This window comes from Centruroides vittatus, unplaced genomic scaffold (genome assembly GCF_030686945.1).
Source record: "Centruroides vittatus isolate TY-2023 unplaced genomic scaffold, ASM3068694v2 contig_1506, whole genome shotgun sequence".
Classification (NCBI taxonomy): domain Eukaryota; kingdom Metazoa; phylum Arthropoda; class Arachnida; order Scorpiones; family Buthidae; genus Centruroides; species Centruroides vittatus.
Window position 1 is genome coordinate 256,626 of NW_027120931.1, and position 23,402 is coordinate 280,027.

At 28.4% G+C, this 23,402-nt stretch overlaps 2 protein-coding genes across 4 annotated transcripts in view; both read left to right on the forward strand.

The window, feature by feature from the left end:
- LOC136968686 (lysozyme 1B-like) lies at window positions 1-13,456 on the forward strand. 3 transcript variants are annotated; one of them, XM_067262694.1, is made up of 7 exons: window positions 1-239; window positions 1,489-1,625; window positions 1,728-1,816; window positions 3,806-3,878; window positions 4,027-4,102; window positions 6,177-6,436; window positions 13,395-13,456. In XM_067262694.1, exons 1-7 carry the CDS (start codon window positions 235-237, stop codon window positions 13,406-13,408), a joined length of 654 nt encoding a protein of 217 aa, XP_067118795.1. In that variant the 5' UTR covers window positions 1-234; the 3' UTR covers window positions 13,409-13,456. The 3 variants fall into 3 exon arrangements, with proteins under 3 accessions (XP_067118795.1, XP_067118794.1, XP_067118793.1); XM_067262693.1 differs by lacking the exon at window positions 13,395-13,456 and adding an exon at window positions 11,634-11,726; XM_067262692.1 differs by lacking the exon at window positions 13,395-13,456 and having other exon boundaries at window positions 3-239; window positions 6,177-6,759.
- The window catches only part of LOC136968685 (syntaxin-6-like), a 24,223-nt gene continuing 14,251 nt past the window's right edge, over window positions 13,431-23,402 (forward strand). The window contains exon 1 of the mRNA XM_067262690.1: window positions 13,431-13,625. Coding sequence (XP_067118791.1) covers window positions 13,591-13,625 — 35 coding nt within the window. The 5' untranslated portion in view covers window positions 13,431-13,590. The remainder of the gene's footprint in view (window positions 13,626-23,402) is intronic.

The following is a 23,402-nucleotide window of genomic DNA, read 5'->3' on the forward strand; positions in this document are numbered from 1 at the left end:
ACCAATGTTTACAGGTCAACCACGTGGTCGATTGGAAAGAATTTGGGGAAGATGAGATTTATTTCATTTCTTTACACGCTTCTATCGAATTCTCTTAGAAAGAGATAATAAACGCGACACTTCCTGTAAGTTTTCCTAGTGGTATAAAAGTAGATTTATAGGTCATTTGCTTTCAATGTATTTCTGCCAGTCAAGTGGGAAGAACTGGAGAATTTCTTATTCCTCAAGTTCAATATGAGGTAAGTTGATTATAATTTCTTCTTGAATATCTTTTTAACTTTCTATTAAATTGGAATTTATTTTATTTTCTTATCTGCTTTATATAATTGATTTATTTAACATCACAATATTGTATAATATATATATTGCATTGTATTAATATATTATGTAATATATATTTATATAATATACTTTATAAAAGTCTTGAAGAATTACATAATATCTCCTTCTTAAATTCAATCATTTTTCTGGAATTAAAAAAAAATAAATAAATAAACTATGAAAATCTTTCATATTCTATTTTATTTTATTTATGTGTCTATTATAATTTGTATTCTAAAAAATTTCAATAAATTTTATATATTTTCAAATATAATCTTATTATATTATTTTCATTTAAAATAATTATTTATATATTTAAAAATTGGCAATTTTAACCAATTATTTTTATTTTAAGTTATAAATAACATGCTTTTGGTTACAAAATTTGATTGGGATCGCTTTTATGACACGTTACACCTATTAAATATCAAGTTATTGTGCATGCAATGATAACTTTCTATTAATTCCTGTTTATGTAAAATTCACATTAGCAAATGGAGCATAACATATGGAAATTACACCCATTTCTAAAAACTTGAAAGAGTACTTTAAAAATTTTTATTTAATCCATTAATTCTTTTTATATTAGAATATATTTTACTTTATTTAAAATACAATAATGAAAACATGGTAAATACTGAATGCAAGATGATAAAACAAAATGCCAGCTTTTACATAATGATTAGAGTTAATGATCTTTAAGTAGAGGTTGATTAACCGGATGCGTTAAGAATTAATCAAAATTATGCAAATAGTTTTTCGATTTTTGGAGATAATATAAGTTTAAAATTGTAATGGAAATTTATGCCCTTTTCGAATACATTTAATTTAGGGATCTGGGACTGTAAAGCAATATTTTATCATTGTCCTACATTAAAGATGTTCTTTCTCTAGGTCAAGATGAATACACTTGCAGGGTCAAAAGAATACTTTATACCCAAAGGTAATACATTAAATAAAAAGTGTACATACAGTACCTTCTTTTGAAAAATCACGAGAGAAAAAAACACAATCAGACTTGTTACTTCTTAAAATGATATTTATAACTGAGAGCAATAACTTCATAATAACTAGAACTACGAACCTAGCTTAAAAGATTTTTCCTCTTTTCGTTAATACATGCACATTTTAAGATAATTAAGTTGATTAAGTGAAGTTTATTTTCAGATTTCAAGGCTTGGCATTACAGTTGACGATATTATCTTTCTTTGTCTGCACGGGATGGGGTCGAGTTTATGAAAGATGCGAGTTAGGACGTGAATTATACGAAAGATTTAAGTTTCCAAAGCAAGATCTCTCTAGATGTAAGCTTTATATATATATATATATATATATATATATATTTTATATATAAGTACATTGATACGAATAATGTAGAGAAAATTAATTTATAATGATTTTTCAAGGGCTCTGTATCGCCTATTGGGAAAGTAATTACGATACTTCTGCTATCTATCAGAGTTATGATAATGCCGTGGGCCATGGTCTATTTCAGGTGAGTCCGAATATATTCGAATATATTTCCTGTACATAGGTTAGGTGAGGATAATTCATTGAACTGTATTCGTCATCTAGAAGTAGGTTGGGGGTCGCTTTCTTAATGTTTGATGTTCCTGTTTTATGAAATTAGGGCATTTTATCATTTCCGGTTAATTGTTTCGTATTAGGGAAATCTCTCGATGATTTAAATAAATTCTTCCTAATTAATCATTGTTTATTAGACTCGAGGAAGGTACAAAAAACACAATTATTGATTCTAATTCGTATATTAAGTAATTGCTAATTGAAATCTGTTTATTTTCAATTTACAAGTAGCCTCTGTCAAGGCTACATATGCCTATGCCAAGTACAGTACGTTTTTAAATAATATGAAAAATGACCTTGAATTTTATTTCCAAAGAATATAATATGAATCGTTAAATCTTAATAGTCTATAAAATTAACAGTGTCGACCTAATTTATCATCAAATTGAGAAGACTGAAAGGAGAATTACTGAACTTAACTACTGAAAATCGAGGACACTTGGTAAAATAAACTGAATTTTTGAAACGAGAAGGAAATGATTTTAATCAAATTCAAAAAAATGAATCAAACTGGATCTTTAATATTAAAAAAAATTAACTCTTTCATACTTTAAAATATCGAAAGAATTTATGCTGTAATATATCTTATCACACCGCATTAAATTCAGATTTTTCTAAGAGTTTTTTTTTATATCACGATTCCATTAATTTTATGAAAGAAAAACACGTTATAAACTTAATTTATAATCACAGAAACACATAATGGCCCACTCTGTGTATTGTTAACGCAATCTACTAATTATTATGCTTATATACAGAGAATAAATCCAAATTTGATATAGGCTACAACTTCTTTATTTAAATCTTCGAGAAACAGGCTGGAAATAACTATAACGTTCTAGTATTGAAAATTGATTTAGCATTATCGAAATTTTTTTTTAAACATTAGAAATTCTTGTTCCGTATCTTCCGGTTAAATCTATAAAAATAATTTAAGAAAAACAAACGAAAAATATGCATTACAGATATATATTTAAGTATACAAAAGTCGTAGAATAAAGGAAATTCTAAAAATGGAAAAATTTACGCTTGAATAATTGACAATGGCGTAACGAACTGAACTCTTGGATACCCTTCCCCCCCTCCCGATGTCAATTTATATTAGTAATAGATAATTCAATAAAAATACCTGTTAACAAGTTTATATTCGAATGGAAAAAATCTTCAAACCTTTGAAACTTGTTTTAATACGTAAATCAATGACGTCAAGGACGTCATTGATTTACGTACGTGTAAAGGGAATTTTTGAAAGTTTTTCAACTCATCTGTTATTATGAAATTAATTTAACGTTAGATTATCTGAATTATTTTTCCCCTTCCATTCGAGATAGTTAAAGATTCCTTTTTTTAAGAATTTAACTGAGTATTTACACTGGTTTTTATAGAATGAGTCCTTATTAAATTTATCTATAAAATTTATATGGATTTTCATAAAGAATCTGGAAACTGATTCGATTAAAGATAGAATTGTAACTCTGATTTTGAATAATCCTTCAGGAGCGACAACCCTCGAGGATTCTTTTACTATCACGGGGAATCCAAGCCTTTGTATTTCAAGCAGACTAATTCTGAATAAAGAGATATTTTCGGAGGTGTTCTAATTTTCGTTACCACCAACTCCTAGAATTATCCACCTACTATTTTTCTTAGGTTCTTGCCCCTAAAAACCTGCTTTCGCACTTTTGTATTATTCTTATAAGTCAAATATTAAGTAAAGCAGAACAATTTTTACATTATTTTACTTAAGAATCTGAAAAACACTCGTAACACTGAAAAGATGTTATGGGTCTTCGTGAATATTTCCACACAATGGAACAGTTTTTGTGTTAAAGTTGAATATTCGATTAATAAGAAAAGTTTTCATTGTTATTATAAAAAATGTTTTTCTGTTATTTTTCAGGTTTCTGATAAATATTGGTGTCAACCTTCTAATGGAAGATATAGTACCAATGGCTGCAATATGACATGTGATGGTATATGGAAATAATACCTACTGTATTTTTCTATATTATTAGTTACTATACCATATTATGATATATTTATATATTAAATATTAAAAAATAAAGAGGAATATACCAATTAGCAGAATTGTTAATAATTGTATTAATATTTTAATTACAGCTTTGGAAGATGATGACATCTCAGACGATATACAGTGTGCTCTTTCTATTTATAGAAGGTTTGGATTTAATGGATGGTATGTTAAATAATTAATTAATTCTAAAATAAAATATATTTAAAGCCGAACTTGATAGATTATAATTGTTTAATTAGGAAATATATATAAACATATTAAATTAAAACGAATAAATAATTTCATAGATTATGTATACAGGATGGTCGAAAAGTTAGTTAATTAACCAGTATATATTTGTAAGGGTATTTTAGGAACAATTAAAAACTCAGCTGTATGTTATTATTCATGATTTAGTCAATCACTAGAAGTGATGTCTTTCAGTTAACCCAGTTAAAGGGTCTTATTATTACCCTTACATTGACTTCTAAATTTATGTACAACATAAATTTAGGAAGAAAAAATAATGTATTTATATTCAAACATAAATCTAATTGAGGAAGTTTTTATACTGTAAAAATTCTAAGAATAGCTCGTCAATATAAAACTATAATTTTTAAAATGACGTCACATTATCTTTACCTATTAATATAATAAATATATTTTAACCATATCCGCCAAATAAAACAGTACCAAAGAATTTTGTCACGTGTAGTGCACGTGTTGATTGACGTCTACTCAATATTTCATATAATTCTTTTTATTAAAGACAATCGAAAGTGAAAAATATACATAAATATAACCTATTGTTTCTTAAACAATAGCATTACTGAAATTTTTGTATAAGGTTTTGAGATAATCTGTTATATAATATTATTTTTTATGCAAATTTTTTATCTAAAGTAAGTCAAATTGTGTATTAAACTATACATCTGTACTACAAATTTTTCTGTAAAAATGGTCTGTAGGTAGTGAAATGATTATATGAACTATAAGGGGTAGGAACCGTTTAAGTCCTACAATAATGTTTTAATGGTTCTGGTCCCTCAAAGGGAAAAGTTGAAGGTAAAAAAATCATTTTCATCCTACTTTTCTCTCTGAAAACTATAAAAACGTATGAATAAAATAAATATTCACAATTACCAAAGGATCTATTGTACAAAAAATTGAGACTGGCTGCGTAAAAATGTTAAATATTCTTTACCCACGAATATAATCGTAAATAAGGAAGCTGTAGATCATTTGCTAAATCACATGCTTTGATATTTATCAACGTTATGTATCACGCTTTGTAGGTTTATATTTTATATTTTATTTCTGAATTTTCTATCTTATATTTATCTTATTATACCAGGTTGTAAAGGTAAAATTTACACATTTAAAAGAAGAAAAAAAAACCCCCTTATTGACAATTAACTCAGCAACGATTACAGTTCAGTCATGTATGTAATCACTATCAACATCAATCACATCTGTCAATATTTGCTACACAATTTCAATCCCACGAACATAGAATGACTGGGAGTTTTCTTTGAAGAAAGTCTCGAGTGTAAAGTATTGTCATTGAACTTCATACTTGCAATATTGTTCCGCAGGACACGAAATAGATGCTAGTCAGTTGGCACCAAGTCTGGGCCGTAAGGTGAATGTTCTTTGATCTCGGTGTTCAAACGATTTAGTTGTTCACGGTAGAATTCTTTCGTGACAGTGATGTTGGTTGGAAGCAGCTCCATCGTGATGACGCCTAACAAACGCAGATCATCGCTTTCTTCCGCACTATCAGCCCTTTGATATATGCAGCATCTGGTTGACCTTTGTTTGTTGACCACGAATGTTTTAACAAACGTTTTGCAGATGAGATCGTGAGCCTTCGTTGCATTGGAGCCAGTTTGTAGCGAAAGAGCAACAACACTTCAATGTGTTCTTTCGAAAGTTTCATATTGTCAGACAGCTCATAAGTCTATTTCTAGTAAAATGTGTGATTTGCTACTGTACTTATATACTCACATCAAACATTGTAGGACATTTTTTCCAGTCGTTTCTAGTATTAAAAAAAAAAAAAAATCGAAATGTCTAAATTTTACCCTTGCAACACGATATTAAATTTTCTATTCTAAACATTTTTCACTTTAGACTTAATTAATTTCATTCTAATGTTTAAACAGATGAATTAATTAAATCTTAATACATCTTTATCTTCATAAGTTTATTATAAATTAGTTATTAATTTGTTATGTCATTTTTTTTTTATTAAAAGGATGTCCAATAAAGCAAAATGTGAAGCAGACACTAATGATTATTTCTCCGACTGCGATATATCATCCAGAAAAGGCTTATTGTTGACTGCACATCCCAAAGGAATTACTATTCATTTTCCACACCCTTTCCTTTCAATTTTTAAGAAACTCAAACCATCCGTTAGTGGTTATGTCAGAATTAAACCCTTTTTTGCAATAACTAAAGGTGTTGGATTAGATAAAAGCATTGGATTAGGAAAAGGTATCGGTTTAGGAAAAGGTATTGGATTAGGAAAAGGACACTTGGGAATCTTTTAAAATCTTTTAATTGCACAGAATTTTCTTTAATTTATTTTAATAGTTTTTAAAACTATAAAAAAAAAAACATGTATGTATATATATATACTATAACAATATATGTTTGTCATCAATTTTAATTATCATAAATTATATAGGCTAATGAAATTAGTCAGTAAATTTTAAATTCAACTTTTAATTACTTTTTAAATTGTTTCAAGCATATTATTAAGTACTTTTTTTATTGTAGATAATATATGAAATGTATATATAAATAAATTTAAGATTTTAGTAAAATATTTTTAATAATTTTCTTTTTTTAAATGTGATGTGTGGCCAAAATATCACAAAACACAATAATAAAGTATTTATAAAAATGTATTTATCATTGAATAAAGCGCACTTTTATTTTAATTTTATAATCTGATTTATGTTATTAACGTTACACATGAATATAATTATACCTATTTTTATATTTCGTATACAGGGTGGTCTAAAAATCAGTTATTCAAGATATACTTTAAGTTTTGACCGAGTTATATTTTAACTGTTATTAAAGTAGAACTTGATTAACTGGCTTTTAAATCATTTTATATTTACATGGATTTAATTTACGTACAATAACATTCTATTGGAAAATGCAAACAATATATTTTTTAATATTTTTATGTAGAATTGTCTGATTACTGCAAAATGGCATACAACCAATAGCAGGTCCAAAAGTCTTTAGAAGGGGATGTAGTAAGGCAACAATACACCTTGTAAAATTTTTTACTAACTGAGGTACCTGATGCTCGGGAAAATTCCACAAAAGGGGTGCAGGGGTGCACAAGGGGTGCATCTTGCGCATTCCTAAATCTACTTTTGCGTACAACTGTCTCAGACAGGTATGTAAATAATTACAGTTGTGATCCGATTGTACGCCAGGTAATGTTACCAAAGTGCCTTAAGATCGCTACACCAATAACTTTCAAAACAACAATATTACAAACACGTGTTCAGCTCACAATGTCTTTCACATAACCCTACAGAAAGAAATCCAGTGAAGTTTTGTCAGGTGATCTAAGGGGAGCATTGTCCAGGAAACGCTGTATCAAGCAAATTATGTAAGGAAACTGCCCAGTGAGGAGATGTGCCGTCCTGTTGAAACAGTATCTGGAAGGAAATCAATTATTGATTGGACAATCTTTGTGAAATTTTACAAAAATAGCTGTTCGCATGGAATTGCAATAAAAAAAAAAAAAAAAAAACACTGGTATGTGAATACAGAAAGTTTGAGAAGCACTGGTTTAGAGGTCTCCAAACACCAGGCATGTCTGTACGATGCAATCAAAAACATTATACACAACTATCAGAGTTTGAGAAAAGTTGCATCATCGATCGAAGGACGATAAAAGGCCAGCTTATTGAATTGCCGGTTATCTGGACCATTCTAACTTGAGTATGACGAGGTTTTGGAGGGAGTGGTGCTGTGACAGAAGCATGGACTGCTGCGAACTGGCAGAGTATCGTCTTTAGCGCTGAATCTCGGTTCTGTTCGGACGACCATCGTGTTAGTATGAAGTACTACTGACGAACATTTCAATTTAGCCTTTACTGTTGGATGGCACTGTTCCCCACTGCTGGCTTGTGCTGATCTAGATAGCCATCTTGTATAACAGCCAGTGATCCTTTGTAGTGACTCGCGGGACATTGATTTCACAGCGGTATATTCAGGAAATCTTTCATCCTCCTGAGTTGTCTTTCGTGGTAGAGATGCAAACAGCCATTCTTCAGCAAGATAACGCTCGGTCGCACACAGCTAGGGTTTTCCATCTTGCCACACTTCCTTGGCTTACTTAGGCTCCAGATTTGTCGCCCATCGAGCATTTCTGGAACCAGATGGACTCGGCTACGCCATCTACGAGTGGGAAGGATCTCGAGCATCAATTGCAATATCTGTAGGGAAATCTATTGCAGTGCCTGTATGTCTCCATATCTAATCGTATCACTGTATGTAGTCAGGCAACAGGAAGTCCTGCAAGGTACTATAGGTTCTTTTAAATTGCACTGTTGTTCCTCAGGAGATTGTCCATTTGCTATTATATTGTAATCATGTATTGTTATTGGGCTGCAAATTGAAAAAAATTATAGACATAAATTTCCGTCGTCAGTCCACTGTCGTTCTTTAATCTCGAGAACGGAGTCAGATAGATGAAATTCGAAACCGGATATGGAAACCTTAGGAGCAGGAGGCCCTGATTAACTATATACAAATTTCCAATGCAGACCAGAAGTCACGTTATTTCAATTCAAAACTTTTCCCCTGAAATCAGTTAGATAGGTGATCGGCATGACTCTATTGTTAAAGGAAATGTATGATGTACAGGGGCAAGCCACTACTAATTTGAGGTGGAGAACATATACTTAAAATATATGCTCAGTCCGACATTGTGACGAAATCACAATAAATAATTACTCGTTATCATTACATTTACATTAATAAGGTTTCATTCGATCCTAACGTCTTCTTCTTAGTTCTTAATATGTTTTGTCAATGACTTAAAACAATAACTTACGCTTTTTAAGTATTGCTTGTTCGAATTTAAACTACATACCTTCCAAGATGTTACATAAGAGAGAACTACCAACAAAAATAAGCTAATATCAAATTTAAAAAGCTAATATAGTAAAATAGACTGTATATTCCTCTACACCATTGGTTCTTAAACTTTTCAGTTGCCCTCAATCTTTGAACTCTTAAACTGTGTTCTTGTATTCCAATAAATCTTTAAGATTCCCATTTAAACGAGATGAGATCGCCCTCATTAAATTCATCTTTATATCTATCTTAAATTATTAAAAACTGCCAAAATTACACTGGAACAAAACTCAAATAGATATAGGCTTTAAAATTAATAATGGGTTTTAGGGAAGTGATAAAATTAATAATGACATTTTTTGAAGAGAATTGTTTCATTATACGTTCTGCAATTTATTTTTTGTTACTAATAAATGCATATTTTTTAAACAACTGTGATACAAAGTATCGTACTCCTAGAAATGAGTGTACCCGAGGTTAAGAACCATTGCTCTGCCTACTCTAGTTACGATAGCTAGCTTGATAGACGAAGAGATTAGGATATCCATTGCTGTTTTGATTATCTGGATTCGAATCCGGATGGAATCTTCGGGAATTTATTCATTCCAGTCTTCTGAACCTAAAAGATTTTCTTAACCTACTTTTCCACCCTTCTGGGCACTAAGAAGGCCTTTTAATCAAGCACATCGTGGTTTCATCTAGAGCTACAATCAGTCGGTCGATTAGAGAGGGAAGGGGCCCGATCTATCCGAAACGGACCACAACCTGAAAAATTCTTGGATATTCAAACAATTCGGACCTATTCCCGGGTCCGGGGATCCCAGAGTGGTAGACTGACACCTTAACCATTTGGCCATCCGGCACTCGCCCCTAAACAGTAACGTGTCCAGAATTTTGAGAATATGGATACTGCTCAAGGCAGATATAGGGCACACCCCCCTGTCGTTTTTCGGCAAATGTTACACAATTACCTTAATTACCCAACTTTTTAGATAATTTTTTTTCGTTAACTTTTTAAAATTGTTAAATGGAAGATGGAAAACGAATAACTGATAATTTTGAATCGATAGACTGGTTATAAATTATACAAATTACAGTATGATTTGTACTCAGTGTAATTCCAAAAAGGAAAATAAAAAAAAATATAAAATCATCATATTTCTTGTTTCCACCAAAAATTGTCGAAATTGTAGTTATTTTAAATTTATATGTAATTAATTACGAGTATCTTTAGTCTGTGCTCCACACTTTTCGACATGTGTTTTCGAGAAATATCAGTTTAAATTTTTCCCTTTTTTTAAAAATCATTCTATGAGATTACTTTCTACCATTGAAGTCATGCGATATGAGTTACTATACTTATTTTTAAAGTAACAAAACCGATTTCTTTGGTGTCAACGGGATGCTCAGGCACCGTAAGCACCCCCGTGGATATGCCCCTGACCTAAAAGATTAGGTTTCTATGGTCCAAAGATTAGATTTCCCGATACGTCGGATCCTCTCCATCACCACTTGTCCGCTTCATTGTGGGCCTGTCCATAAAAAAAGCCTTAGTGCCCACAGAGAGGAGTAATAAATAAATAAAAATACCGATTACCTGTAAATAAGGGCATTATATCTTTTCTAACACAACTAGAGAGTAAAAGACCTTTAATTTTATGTAAATGTATTTATTTAGGAAATAAAATTCGAAACTTTAATGTATAAATATTTAAGATATGAAAATGTTTCATTTAAAAATTATACACTTAAATAAATAATTCTATTTTTCAGTCACTAATAAATTAAAAAACTACAATTTAGGCGATTTCCCTGCCGACGAAAGATAATAAGCTAGGGAATAAAAAATACTTTTAAACAAAACTTTATAAATATTTTATTTGGTAAAGCTTTACAATAATTATTTATAAATTTATTACAGTCCGTGAGATAATGTAATAAAATAAATGCTCAATTCAACAAAATGTACGTACTGATCGATAGCATTACTGCAATCGATATACAAATATTCTCGTGTAATGGCACATCACATTGATTTTTGTCATTTTTAGACTGTTAGTAAATTATGACTATAAACGGAATTGTTTCAAGCCTACAGATTCTATATAAAGTACTGTACATTCGATTTAAAGAAATTTATTTGATATAACGATAACGGACGTTAAGAAACAAAGTCCAAAGACTTTGATCAATCAATAAAGAGGGTCAAATAATACCAGAAACGTCGTTATATACAAATATTCCTACAGAAAGATGATATTTGTTTAGGTCAATGTTCTTTTTTATAGATAAATCGAGAAAAATATTAACAGTATCGTAGTCTATTTGTTTTTATAACTGTATAAATTCCACAGATTTTTAACCATTACTAGAATTTTATTATATGTATACAAATTTTTATGATTAACTTCGACATGTACTGTACAGCTGTTTATATTCATAAGTCACGCTCAGCTTGACTTTTATAAACTTAGCTATTCATTAAAAGCAGAGGGGAATACATATTAAACTATTTTTAAAATGTGTAACATCATTATAATTTTCATAAATAATGTTTTAAAGTTATAATATTTTTTAACAATGATTTTTCTACTTTTAGAATTGTTCAAGTGACCTATTAAAAAAAAAAAAAAATTTTCTACTCTTTGACTGATATTCTCATCTCTAAAATAAAAGTAAATCAATCAAATTCTTAAATTTCATAATATATTTTTAGAACAGTACATTATCATTATTCAATAATAATATTTGTAATGGTTATGTAATTTTAAAATAATATTTCCAGATTATTTGCTGATATAATTTACCATTTTAAGGAAAGAAACTAATAATTGAAATCATATATTAACTAATATAATGATAAAATAGCCATTTTGAGTGAAGAAAACAGTAAACCATAGAGTAATAAACAATTATTAGTAACCACAGTAATATATTACTGTGTACAATGATATATTACAATAGTAAACTACATATGTTACTGCTATAACTTAGTAATGGAAAAGTATAACAATGGTAAATTTTGTTATTGTCAGTTTAAATGGTTCTAATAAGGAAAACAATTATTCTCATCTAAAATCATTTAAAATAATAATAATAATAATACAAGTTTATTTTATAATTAAATTACTTGTAATGTTTTCAAAACCAATTTTTCCTATTTATAAGTGTTTTTTAAACTTCTTTCTTTTCCCATTTTCTTTACTATAAAAGTTTTTCTGTTCTATAATACAACTTTATATTTCCCCCTTTCAATTTATATTAAAAAAAAATGTCTAAGTACTGTATTTTTTACTGTAAACATTTAATTAAATGGACAAAATTACCATTAAACTTAATCAAATCTGCAATTTTATATCATAAAATTATTAACGCGTGAAAAATTACGCTAGAATCAATTTAAAATAACAAGAAAAAATGATGATTACGTTTAAATCGAATAGAATTTCAACAGAAATAAATGCCTTCAGGTATATTTTATACTTGAAGATCAAGTTTTAAATTTCTCTTATAAATGTACAGGTAATTATAATCAATATTTAATGATTTCAGTTATTAATAACATTAAAACTTATTCCATAAAGGGTATAAAACTACGCAAAAAACTCAATCAGCGAAAGGCAATTTATAAATTAAGACATCCATTTATTACATAACTTAATAGATATTTATACTTTCGTCATCCATCTGTGAATGTTTCTTATGATAAAATTTTTACTGATAAATTTATGAATATTTAGCATATTTACAATGAAAATTATGTACAACACAACGTGTAACCTACTAAAAAGAAATTTTAAATTTCAAATATTCTTTCGACCAATCAGCGAATAATACATACGTGACGTTCAAATTATTCCATAGACGTCATAGGTAAACTTGCGAAAACAGGTGAACTGAAAATAAAGTAAAAAAATAATATTTCGAAATATTTATCTGTAAACTTTTATTTGTAATATTAAAATTCTATAAATTATAAAAAAATTTATTTATTAATTAAATTCGATTTTTAAAAATACCGTTTTCTATTACATCGATATCAACAGCGTCGTAATATTATTCACACAAATATTGAAAAATAAAACTGTATAATCATAAAAATAATTTAAATAATAATTATTAGAGACATTTTAAATACAGGAAAAATTTATCAGTAAATTATTAAAAAAAAAAAAAAAAAAAAAAAAGTGATTTCGTAACAAACAATTGATAGCAGACGTAAACTGGAACTCACAAAATTAAAAATTTTCGATTATATAAATAAAATTATTATCAGAATTTAAAATTACAATAATAATTTTCATTTCTTATATTAATTTTCGATTGGAATTTTTTATATAATTTTATATTTATTCAACAGCTACTCCGCAGTAGTCGCTACAGGCGATACGCCATTGGTCGAGAGACTTGGTCGGACTACAGGTTGGATGCCGTACTTGAAAACAATTTCGTGTTAAGCTGTGACTTTCGTGATTCATGTTTATGGTCTGTGCTCAATTAATAAACAATATTTACAGTTTTAAAGTAATCTCCGATGTAAATAGCAGGTGTTCGTCATGACACTCGAAGATCCTTTTTTTGTCGTGAAGGAGTACGTATGCTTTTTTAAATTAAGAATTAGGCTTAAATCGTATCAATTTAAATTAAGCGTATTTATATTTAAGTAAAAATTTTATTATTTTACGCGAATTGTTGCGCGTACTTCGTTATTTATTAACGGTATGTTGTTATATTTTTTCCTCGTAGAGGATGATCTACGAATCAATTGCCATTTTAATGATTTATCTTTCACTCTCCCAGGTGTAAAAATTATATTAAGTGCTAATAGAGGGAGCTGCTTTGAAACTTGAGTAAATCAACACACTTATACACTTTGGTATGGGTCTAATATATAACCCCACATGTATATAATCATTTGGTCTTATCCAATTACATAAGCATAAATTTGGCATTGTTTTTCTGGGTAGAAGTGTGTCTAGGTAGCCTTGATGGCAGTACTTTCGAGACTATGGTGTTTAATTACTTAGCTCTCTTGACTATGCTGGCTTCGAGTAGCCCACTTGACTGTGGGTTATGGTTCGTGGAGTATTTTATATAGTTTTAGGGGGATGTGGGGCTCGCTTCCACCGAGGCGCATGTCTATGTGCGAATCGTGTAGAATAGTTTTTAACACATCGATTGTAGATCGATGTGTTAAAAACTGACCTTTGCACCATAGGGGCTACCTAAGTGCAATTTTACCTTTTTCTTATATATAATGTGTGTGTGTAATTATTTCTAAGCATTATACTAACTCTTCTCTCAATTTTATTTACAAACGAGACATATATGATAGACATTTCCAAAATACAGAATTTTTGAGTGCTTACCTGTATAAAAAGCTCTACGAACAGGAAAATCATAGTATTACTTACCGATACTCGAATACCGTATGTATCGTTTTTTTTACCTTGTTGGCTGTAGTTTCCCACATCTACGGTTAAATAAGATCATATGGTAACAATTTTTATAACAGAGTACAAAATAAAATCGAAAATAATATAAAGATCAACTTTGAATGATCATTTATGATATTAAAATGAGGCAAAAATTTTAAAAAATATATAAATTATATAGATAATCTTTTTGAATTTTTTAATTATTTATGTCAATCTTCGTTGTTTTCGATTTTTATTTCGTTTTCTGTTAAGAAAATTGCTACTTTATATATATAAAAATTATAAATGATGATTTGTAAATTTTATGCATATTTATATAATACTATTTTTGACTTTTTTGTTTTGTTTCTTGGTATAATATCAATTGATGAAGCAAAAATTTAATGTATAAAAATACAAAAATCTATAAAATAGTATAATAGAATCAAGGAGTCAAATTTTTTACTTTAGAATGTATTTGTTTGAATTATCATTTAAAAAAAAAGTGTTTAATAGCTTTAGAATACTCTTGCGACATTCTTATTTGATTTGGAAATAACCATTTATGATGAAATGTTGTGGTCTTGAAAAATATTTATTTCAGAGTAAAATAAATTTGACTCCTTAAATCTATCATATCTTTCTCTACTGTCTATCTCCTCTCTCTCCTTCTTCCCCTCCCCTTTCCTTTACCCTCTTTTCTGCCGTGACATGTGACATCGGCTGTACATGAATTGCACAACCAATGTCTTTCTTGTATGTACTGTATGTGGAGTCTGTAAGAATACAAACTGTAAAATAATTTTAAGATTTATATGTATATAAAAAAAATTTGAAGTTGTTTTATATATTGATATACTTGTTTTTCAGGTAATTATGCTTTTCTTTATTATGTAAAAGGAAAATGATTTGTTACTCTCGATTTTAAAAATTTTCAAAAATCCTTATCTTCCAGAAAGCATTAAATTTTAAATGATAAAAACTGTTATCATAAAAGCATATAATTTCTGTTTGATTAAACTTGATAATTGTTTGCTTGATGTTGATTACATTTAAAATTTTATGAATGTCAGGCAAAGAATTTTCTATTTCTTCTTTGATATTTGATCATTTGCATTTAAATTGTTTTAAGGTTAATCATTTAATACCATTTTGTTTATTGTCCAGATTTAACCGTACATCATAAATATTTTGACTTTGTTTCCATGTATTCTATTTATCATTAATATTGTGAAAATTTTTGCATTTGCTCATTTTGCTCATTTTACTAAATTTAAACAAGCATTCTACAGAGGATTATAAAATTAAGTAGCTCATAGGCAAAGTTTTCATTGTTATTATAAATACTGTCAGATTTGTATTTATAAGTACCATTTACAATTATCCCTTCCTCTGCTTTTGGTGTGCAGTAATTGTAAATGCCAAATTTTGCAGTTTCTATGGTACACAGACAAAATAGGGAGATAAAAATTCTATCTTAGGGCACTCTTTTATTAATTAATATAAAAAATGGCACAAAATCTCTAATGATGGCAGCATTCTCATTTGTAGATGACAACTCCTAATCCTGAAACAAATATAAAAATATTGACGTCTTGTCTTTAGTAAACAAAGTAAAATATTAAATACAAGCATAGGATCATCGTAAGACTGCCATAAATAAAACTTCCCTACAATTTTAGAGTCTGCATCAGATTTTCAAATTGTATTGCACAAAGATAGGGGGAAATTTACAATTACCCGAATCAATCTAATAGAGAGAGTTTTAAACTTATAAAAAAATTTTCTGTTAGCAGATTCTGTTATATTTTAATATCCAGATTTTTGCTGTCAGCAGTAAGTAAAATACTTAAAATGAAGAGAAAATATAAGATTTACACTTTACATTTGATGATAACATTTACATAATAAATTTCTTGCTCACTGGTAAACGAAAGTTATAATTTCAAAATTTTATATTAAAAAATATCTTATGAAATTGATGTTTAAATTATATTATCTATGAAACTTAGAAAATAATTGGCAATTATATCTTTAACATTGTGAAAAAATACAGTGGAACCTCTGTATACGACCTTAATCCGTTCCTGATGTTTGGACATATACTGAATAGGACGCATACCAAACCAACCTTTCCCATAAGAAGTAATGTAAAAATGATTAATCCGTTCTCATGTAAAAAAAAATCCCTCTTGATATGATATATTAATGGGGTTGTAAAATAATTTAAACACTGTTTGAGCACATTAATAAAAAAATAAATTTCATTATAGATTTTTAAAGTTATTACAGTATATTGTATTATATTATTTAAATCATTAAATCAAAATCAAATCAAACTCTCCTTAATACTAATAATCTGTTTAGAAATTGATTAAACCCCTTTTGCAACGTTAGCAGATTTAATAATGTCTTTATTTTTTACGATTGTCGATATCGTTGTTCTTGGAATACGGTATGCAACAGCTAAATCTCAAACACGCATGCCACCTTCATATTTCTCAACAATCTCTTTTTTCAATTCCATTGTGATTCTAGTCATTTTTTTAGTTTTCTGTTGCTTTTCATTTGCCTTTTTGCAATTCATGATTAATAAAAATAATAAAATTTTATTTACAAAATTAAAATCAGAAGAAATTTAACAAAGTTATAAACCATGGGATTGCAAATGTCTAGTCTGGTCTAGTACACCGATAGTGCTACTTGTTCATAGATGGCGCGTATAATTGAATTAAGTCATATACCGAACAACAGTCGTATACCGAGCAAAATTTGTTTCGTCCAAACAGGACGTATTTCAAATTGGATGTATTCTAAAGCAGATGTATACCGAGGTTCCACTGTAATTATAATTATTGGTACTGTATTTGGTAGAAACAGTTAATCTAACTGTTAGACTAGTGCCAAAATATTTAATTTAATTTTATATTAAAACTTTACAGTAAAAGCTTTAAAATCTTTAACAAAACAGCTAATAAAGCATATTGTTAATTTTATATTATTTTTAAATAAAAGTATAATTAATTGATTTATTGTACTTTATTATGAAAAGATTATTAAAACAGTAGCAGAAGTTTAAACATTATAACTTATATCGCATAAGGACATATCAGCTGTTTATAATTTAAAGAAATTAATTTCATTTTCTTTATATATTCATCAGATGAAATTATTTCATATGTATAATATTGTGTAATTAATTTATAATAAATCTGGAAAAATATTGTAACATAATGAAAGTTGTATTAAAAGTAAAGAGAGTAATGCTATTTCTCGAGAAATTTCTCTTTTTGTTTTTATCTTGTAGCATAATGTATAAATATGAATATAAAATGAAACAGTTTATTACAAGAAATTAATTTGTCCTTTGTTTTTCCTTCATAATATAGTTCACATGGGAAAAGATCAGCTAATATACAAATTATGCAACATGTTTTCCTTCTCAATAAATTGCACAAAATATTTCTAAAGACCTTCCTTATGACCCTCTTATTACTTTTATAATGTATTACCTACTTTTGTTTTTATTTTCCTAGGTTTTTTTTAGATATATGCTACAGACACACACACACACTATATATATATATATATATGTTGTATTATTTTGCAGTCGTAGTTGTGGGGTCGAGTGTAGAGTGAGCAAGACAAAAGAAAATTGGAGACCATAAAAACACGTCCATTCATTTTCGGGTCCTCACTCAAACTTCACTTTATTCTTCATTGGTGGTGTTAACCTCATTCCAAAAGGGACAAGATTAACAAAGTAAATTACAGAAAAATATATACAAAGTTTCAAAAATTTAAAATATGTTATATATAATGTGAATTTATCTTCATTGTTTTTTTATTAATTCTGCAGGCTTGTTCTACAATCTTGATGCTCTGTAATTTTCTTGAAGTATAAATAGGAAAAATTTGCCTTCAGTGCATCAATGATGTGTGACTGATATTATTGTTGATTGTCTACTTGGACTTTACTTATTAATAGGACTTTATACTGGTGTTTAAAGATTGACACAGTAATGAGAGTTAGTTCAGGAAAGAACAAAATTTCTTTATTATATCACCTGTAGTAATACTGTACCTGTAGTAAAGTATTATTACTACAGGTGATATAAAGAAATTTTGTTCTTTCCTGAACTAACTCTCATTTACTGTGTCAATCTTTAAACACCAGTATAAAGTTCTATTAATAAGTAAAGTCCAAGTAGACAATCAACAATAATATTAGAATTTAAGGACAGTAAGGCTTTTACAATTACATGATGTGTGACTGAGTTTTCACCCATTTTCATCACATTTCTGTTCCACTTTCATTTATTCTGCATAATCTATAGAACATCAAACATGATGTGTAGTAATATAGTGAATGAATAAAAAATAAATTGATTAATTTTGAATTTTCTAGTGCCTGCTACATGTAGATAGATAGTCCTTCCCATTATGAAGCATGTCGAAAATAGGCGGGTACCTGCTGAAAGTGATACAAACTCTGCATTTTTTGGCAATTTTGGCATACAATGATCTTAAGTATGGGTTAAAGCTAATATGGACCTGTTACACGTCCTCAGTTTGGTTATCTCTCAGCAAGACAACTATGAGAGTGAATCCTGAGTGTGTCTAGTGATAACATTTAATAAACCCATGTATAACATTGCAGTAACCATGTGTGATTGCTATGCACTCTATAAATGTTAATTCGGTAGCAATAGCTTGGGGAGTAGAAGAATGTGTAAAAGCTCTCATAACTGATGTCTTGTACACTGCAATTTTGTAATGAAAAGGATCACATGACCCCACTGGTATGTATGAGGACATTGAACTCTCTATGAAATACCAAGGTATCAAGACTCCTCCACTCTAATATTAATGTCCAAGAAGTGCACCTCTGAGGGGCTAGATTGTTCCACTTCCAGGATCAACCCATAGCGATTATTGTTGATAGTATTGATAAATGCCATCAAATTTCATTAGTTTTTTGTTAGTTTTTTCTGTCCATACATTAACTATATTTTGGTGTGGTCATTGTTGTTTAAGATTCTTTTATTTAGATAAATAAAACAATTGCACTTTATATAATTGAATATAAATGTTAATTAGAAACAAAAAGAAAAATTTTATTTAATAAAATTTAATGTGATTTTGAAATTGTTCATTTAACTTTTGGATATATCATTTGCATTTTATCAAAACTAACTTTTGTTATTTTCTGTCTTCTTTATACCATGCTGTAGAACCAAAACAAAAATCATATGTTCCTTGTCAAATAGAATTAATTGATACTCATCAGAATAAACTTTAGTATTTAAATATTTCCATTATGTGGATTGTACATATAAAATAACATAAATTAAATAAACACAGTAATTGTATAATGTATCAATTATTAGTATCCACACAATACTCAAGGGGTGATTGATGTCCACAGTTGTCTGTTGCTAGCCATTGGTATACTGTATTAATACCACTTTTATTCATTGTTCAAAGTAAGTTAAAAGATGCATGTTTTCAAAAACTTATTACATCTTTTAAAATATTAGACTTTATGAAATTAGTTTATATTTCTAACCATTACTGTTACTGTAATTTCATTAAATTGGATTCATATTTGTATAAACTTCAAAACATGCCTTTGTAACTGTGTAAAGAAAGAATTTTACCTTGACCCTAATAAGATTTATATCATTACAATAATTTTTCTGATTCTCTGTTCAATGTTGTTCTAACTCTGAATACCTATTCTGTTTTGTTCTTTTCTATTTGCAATACACTTGGCATATTTACTGATAAGGAAGTTCCTCAAATGTAAATTTCAATTCAAATTACTTTCATTTTCATGAAAAGCAATTTAAATTAAATGTATTTATAATGTTTTCAAAGTTGAAGACTATGAAATGTTTTTTTAATATGATTTTTATATTTTTTAATGAATGTATATTATCTGTATGTTTTTTAATTTACTTTTTTCCCACCACAGGTATTTTTTTATGTATCATGTTATTGCTTTGTATGTGTTTTTCCATTGTCTTTTTGTAATTTTTAAACTTCTTTCTTTTGGGCTTGTTATGTACGGGGGGTGGAAATCAACTATCTGATAGCATTTACAAAATTCAATTTAAAATAAAATAAATATTTATATTTATGTTAAAAGAAAGACAACAGCTGTAAATTGTAATAAATAAAACTCCTGTGAGTTTTGAACAGTTTTTTTTAAATCTCTTTTACAAAGACTTGATGCTTGTAAAATGTAGATTGTTGTAGTTCAAAATATCTGATACTTAGGTTAATTATCATTCCATATATTTTAAAAGTATAATATATATTTTGTAATATTGTAAATGCTTTCTGTATTTAGCAAAAATTTTTCAGATAGTACTAAGAAACATAATTTGTCTTAATTTCAATTTGAGTTCTGTATATAAGAAATTGTTAGTGATTAAAATTGAATAGCATTGTGACCATCATTCTCCATTCCCTATATGAATGCTCATCTATCAGGCTCATGACCTCAATCATGACAAAATGTTAGAAAAAAGTAAAGGAATAGGAAGATGTCATTGTAACTTTTTTCTCCTGTGGAGATTTTAGACTGATTCACTTCTCTTTTGTCATTGTTAGTTTATCGTCACCACCTTGTTTGATGACACTCTCCCCTACCTATTCTCCCTTTCATCAGTCAACACTGTCTAAATCAGTGGTGACTTCCTGCGTTTCACTTGCCTTTTTTTTCTTTTTATGTATCTGTTGTATAGTAAAACAGGAATTGCATTTTTGTCAAGAATTTATATTTAAAAATGATGACCAAAATTATTTCAATAATTCAGGATAGTTAGGTATATGACGTTTGATAAAAATAGATGATTTCCTTTCCAGAAATGCATTTTAATTTAATATTTTTTTGTTAATTTATGAATCTACTTTACAAGAAATTTTTTAACAAAGCATTATATCCCCTTTATTTAAAATTATACTTCCCTTAAGTTTAATGATTATAAATCAGTAACTTCTAGGACAAATCTTGTGGGTGATAACAAAAACACCAAAAAAATTACAACCAACCTCACAAAAACAAACTGAAGAAAAAAAATCCAAATTTTTAAAAACTTCTAAAATTTCTAGCCAGTATGCTTGTGGGAACAAAAAAAAAAACTAATAGAAATCATTAAAATCTACACATTGATACATGAAACCAGGACAAAAAAAAATCTAAAATCTTACTTTTCACAACATACTATTTGAACATTAAGAAAAATTATCAAAATATACCTTTTCAAACAACCCTAAGAATTTTTAGATGGTGTCTTGTGGAAATGCAATAAAATCACTAAAATCCATTGAAACCTAAGTAACTAGCCTCAAAAACAACCCTTTGGGTCTAGAACCTTTAGTGTAATCACATAAAATCTAAGAAAAACCCTCCCAAATGCTGTACTTTTAAGGGAAAAAATTCAAAAATTACTATACATTGTATAGTACTTACAAAACCATTGGGTACTGGTGGCAAAGCTGCTATAAGAATCTGAGCTTAAAAACGAAGAAAAACTATCTAAAAACATTCAAAAATTTTATGAATACTGGAGGCTAAAACACTATCTCCCATCACAAAAAGTTGCTATCATTTCTAGTCAGTCCCTTTGCAGGAACAAATAAAATAAAATCATGTAAATTATCAATAATCGAAGCATTTACACCTAAAAATTAAAAGGATATACTTATCTCCTAATTGCTATTTGAAGATGAAAAAATTAGTGGTTTTCTATTTCCCACAAATTCTATAAACTTCTATTATTTTAAAAGCTTTATCCATAAGAAAAAAGAAAAGGAAAATAAAAAAATTGCAGAAATATTTCCTTTTGATGATGATTATTATAGCTAAATCTAAGAAAAAGAGAGTAAAGAAAATAAAATGTAGTAAATATATTAAAGAAACTTGTATGCCATTGCATAAAGCAAAGCACAACCCAGAACCTGATTATATTTTGGTTGAAGTTGCCTAGAAAGGGCAATTATTGACTTATTAACATAATAATCAAGATGGAGATTTAGATGTAGAAGATTATATGAATTTAATAAAAGGCTATTAATATACAACATATCACTGACTCAACACTGGATTGTACTAACTAAAATGTTCTACCTGTTACCAGTGTGCACTCTCTAGACGACCAAAAACGAAATCAATACAAATAGTTCATTACTAACGTTTTCGAACCGAAATACTGGTTCTTCATCAGGTAACTTTGAATTTCTGGACTGTCCTTTGTTCGAATTTTGAATTTGGTTTTCTTCACACGTTTAACTGATTGCGTCTTCTTAGGCATGCACACTAAAGTGCAAGACAGAACTTATAGGTTATTGTTCATCAGAGCTTGCCACGCAGCTGATAGAGTTAACTCTTCTTTCTGATTTATGCAGTTACTACTGCTAAGGTTAGCCAAGGCTATTAATATAATCAGAAATGCATTAAATCTGCATAAAAATATTAAAATTAATTTAGAGTTGGAATGTGATTGTAAGAATATGGAAGCTGAAATGTCACACAAGTTTGTTACAAAATGTTGTTCTAAGACAAGGAGATGAAAATCATTTGAGTATTGGTATGGACAAAAAGAGTTATTCATCTCAAGATGTGATGAATTAGAAGCAAAAGGCTTGGGTTGAACATTAAAAGAGAATCAATTATTTAAGAATTAATGTAAACAAATATGAGTTTCTACTTAATGGTTTATATGTTGAGTTACCAAAATGGACTAAAGATAAAATGGTATGTGTAAATGTTAAAAACGATGATAATAAGTGCTTTAAATATAGTATAAATTCCTGTTTATGTCAACAAGAAGTACATTCAGAAAGAGTGAAACATTATATTAATATTCATGATCTAGATTTCAATGGAATTGAGTTCCCAGTTAAAATTCAAGATATCTCTAAATTCGAAAAACAGAATAAAA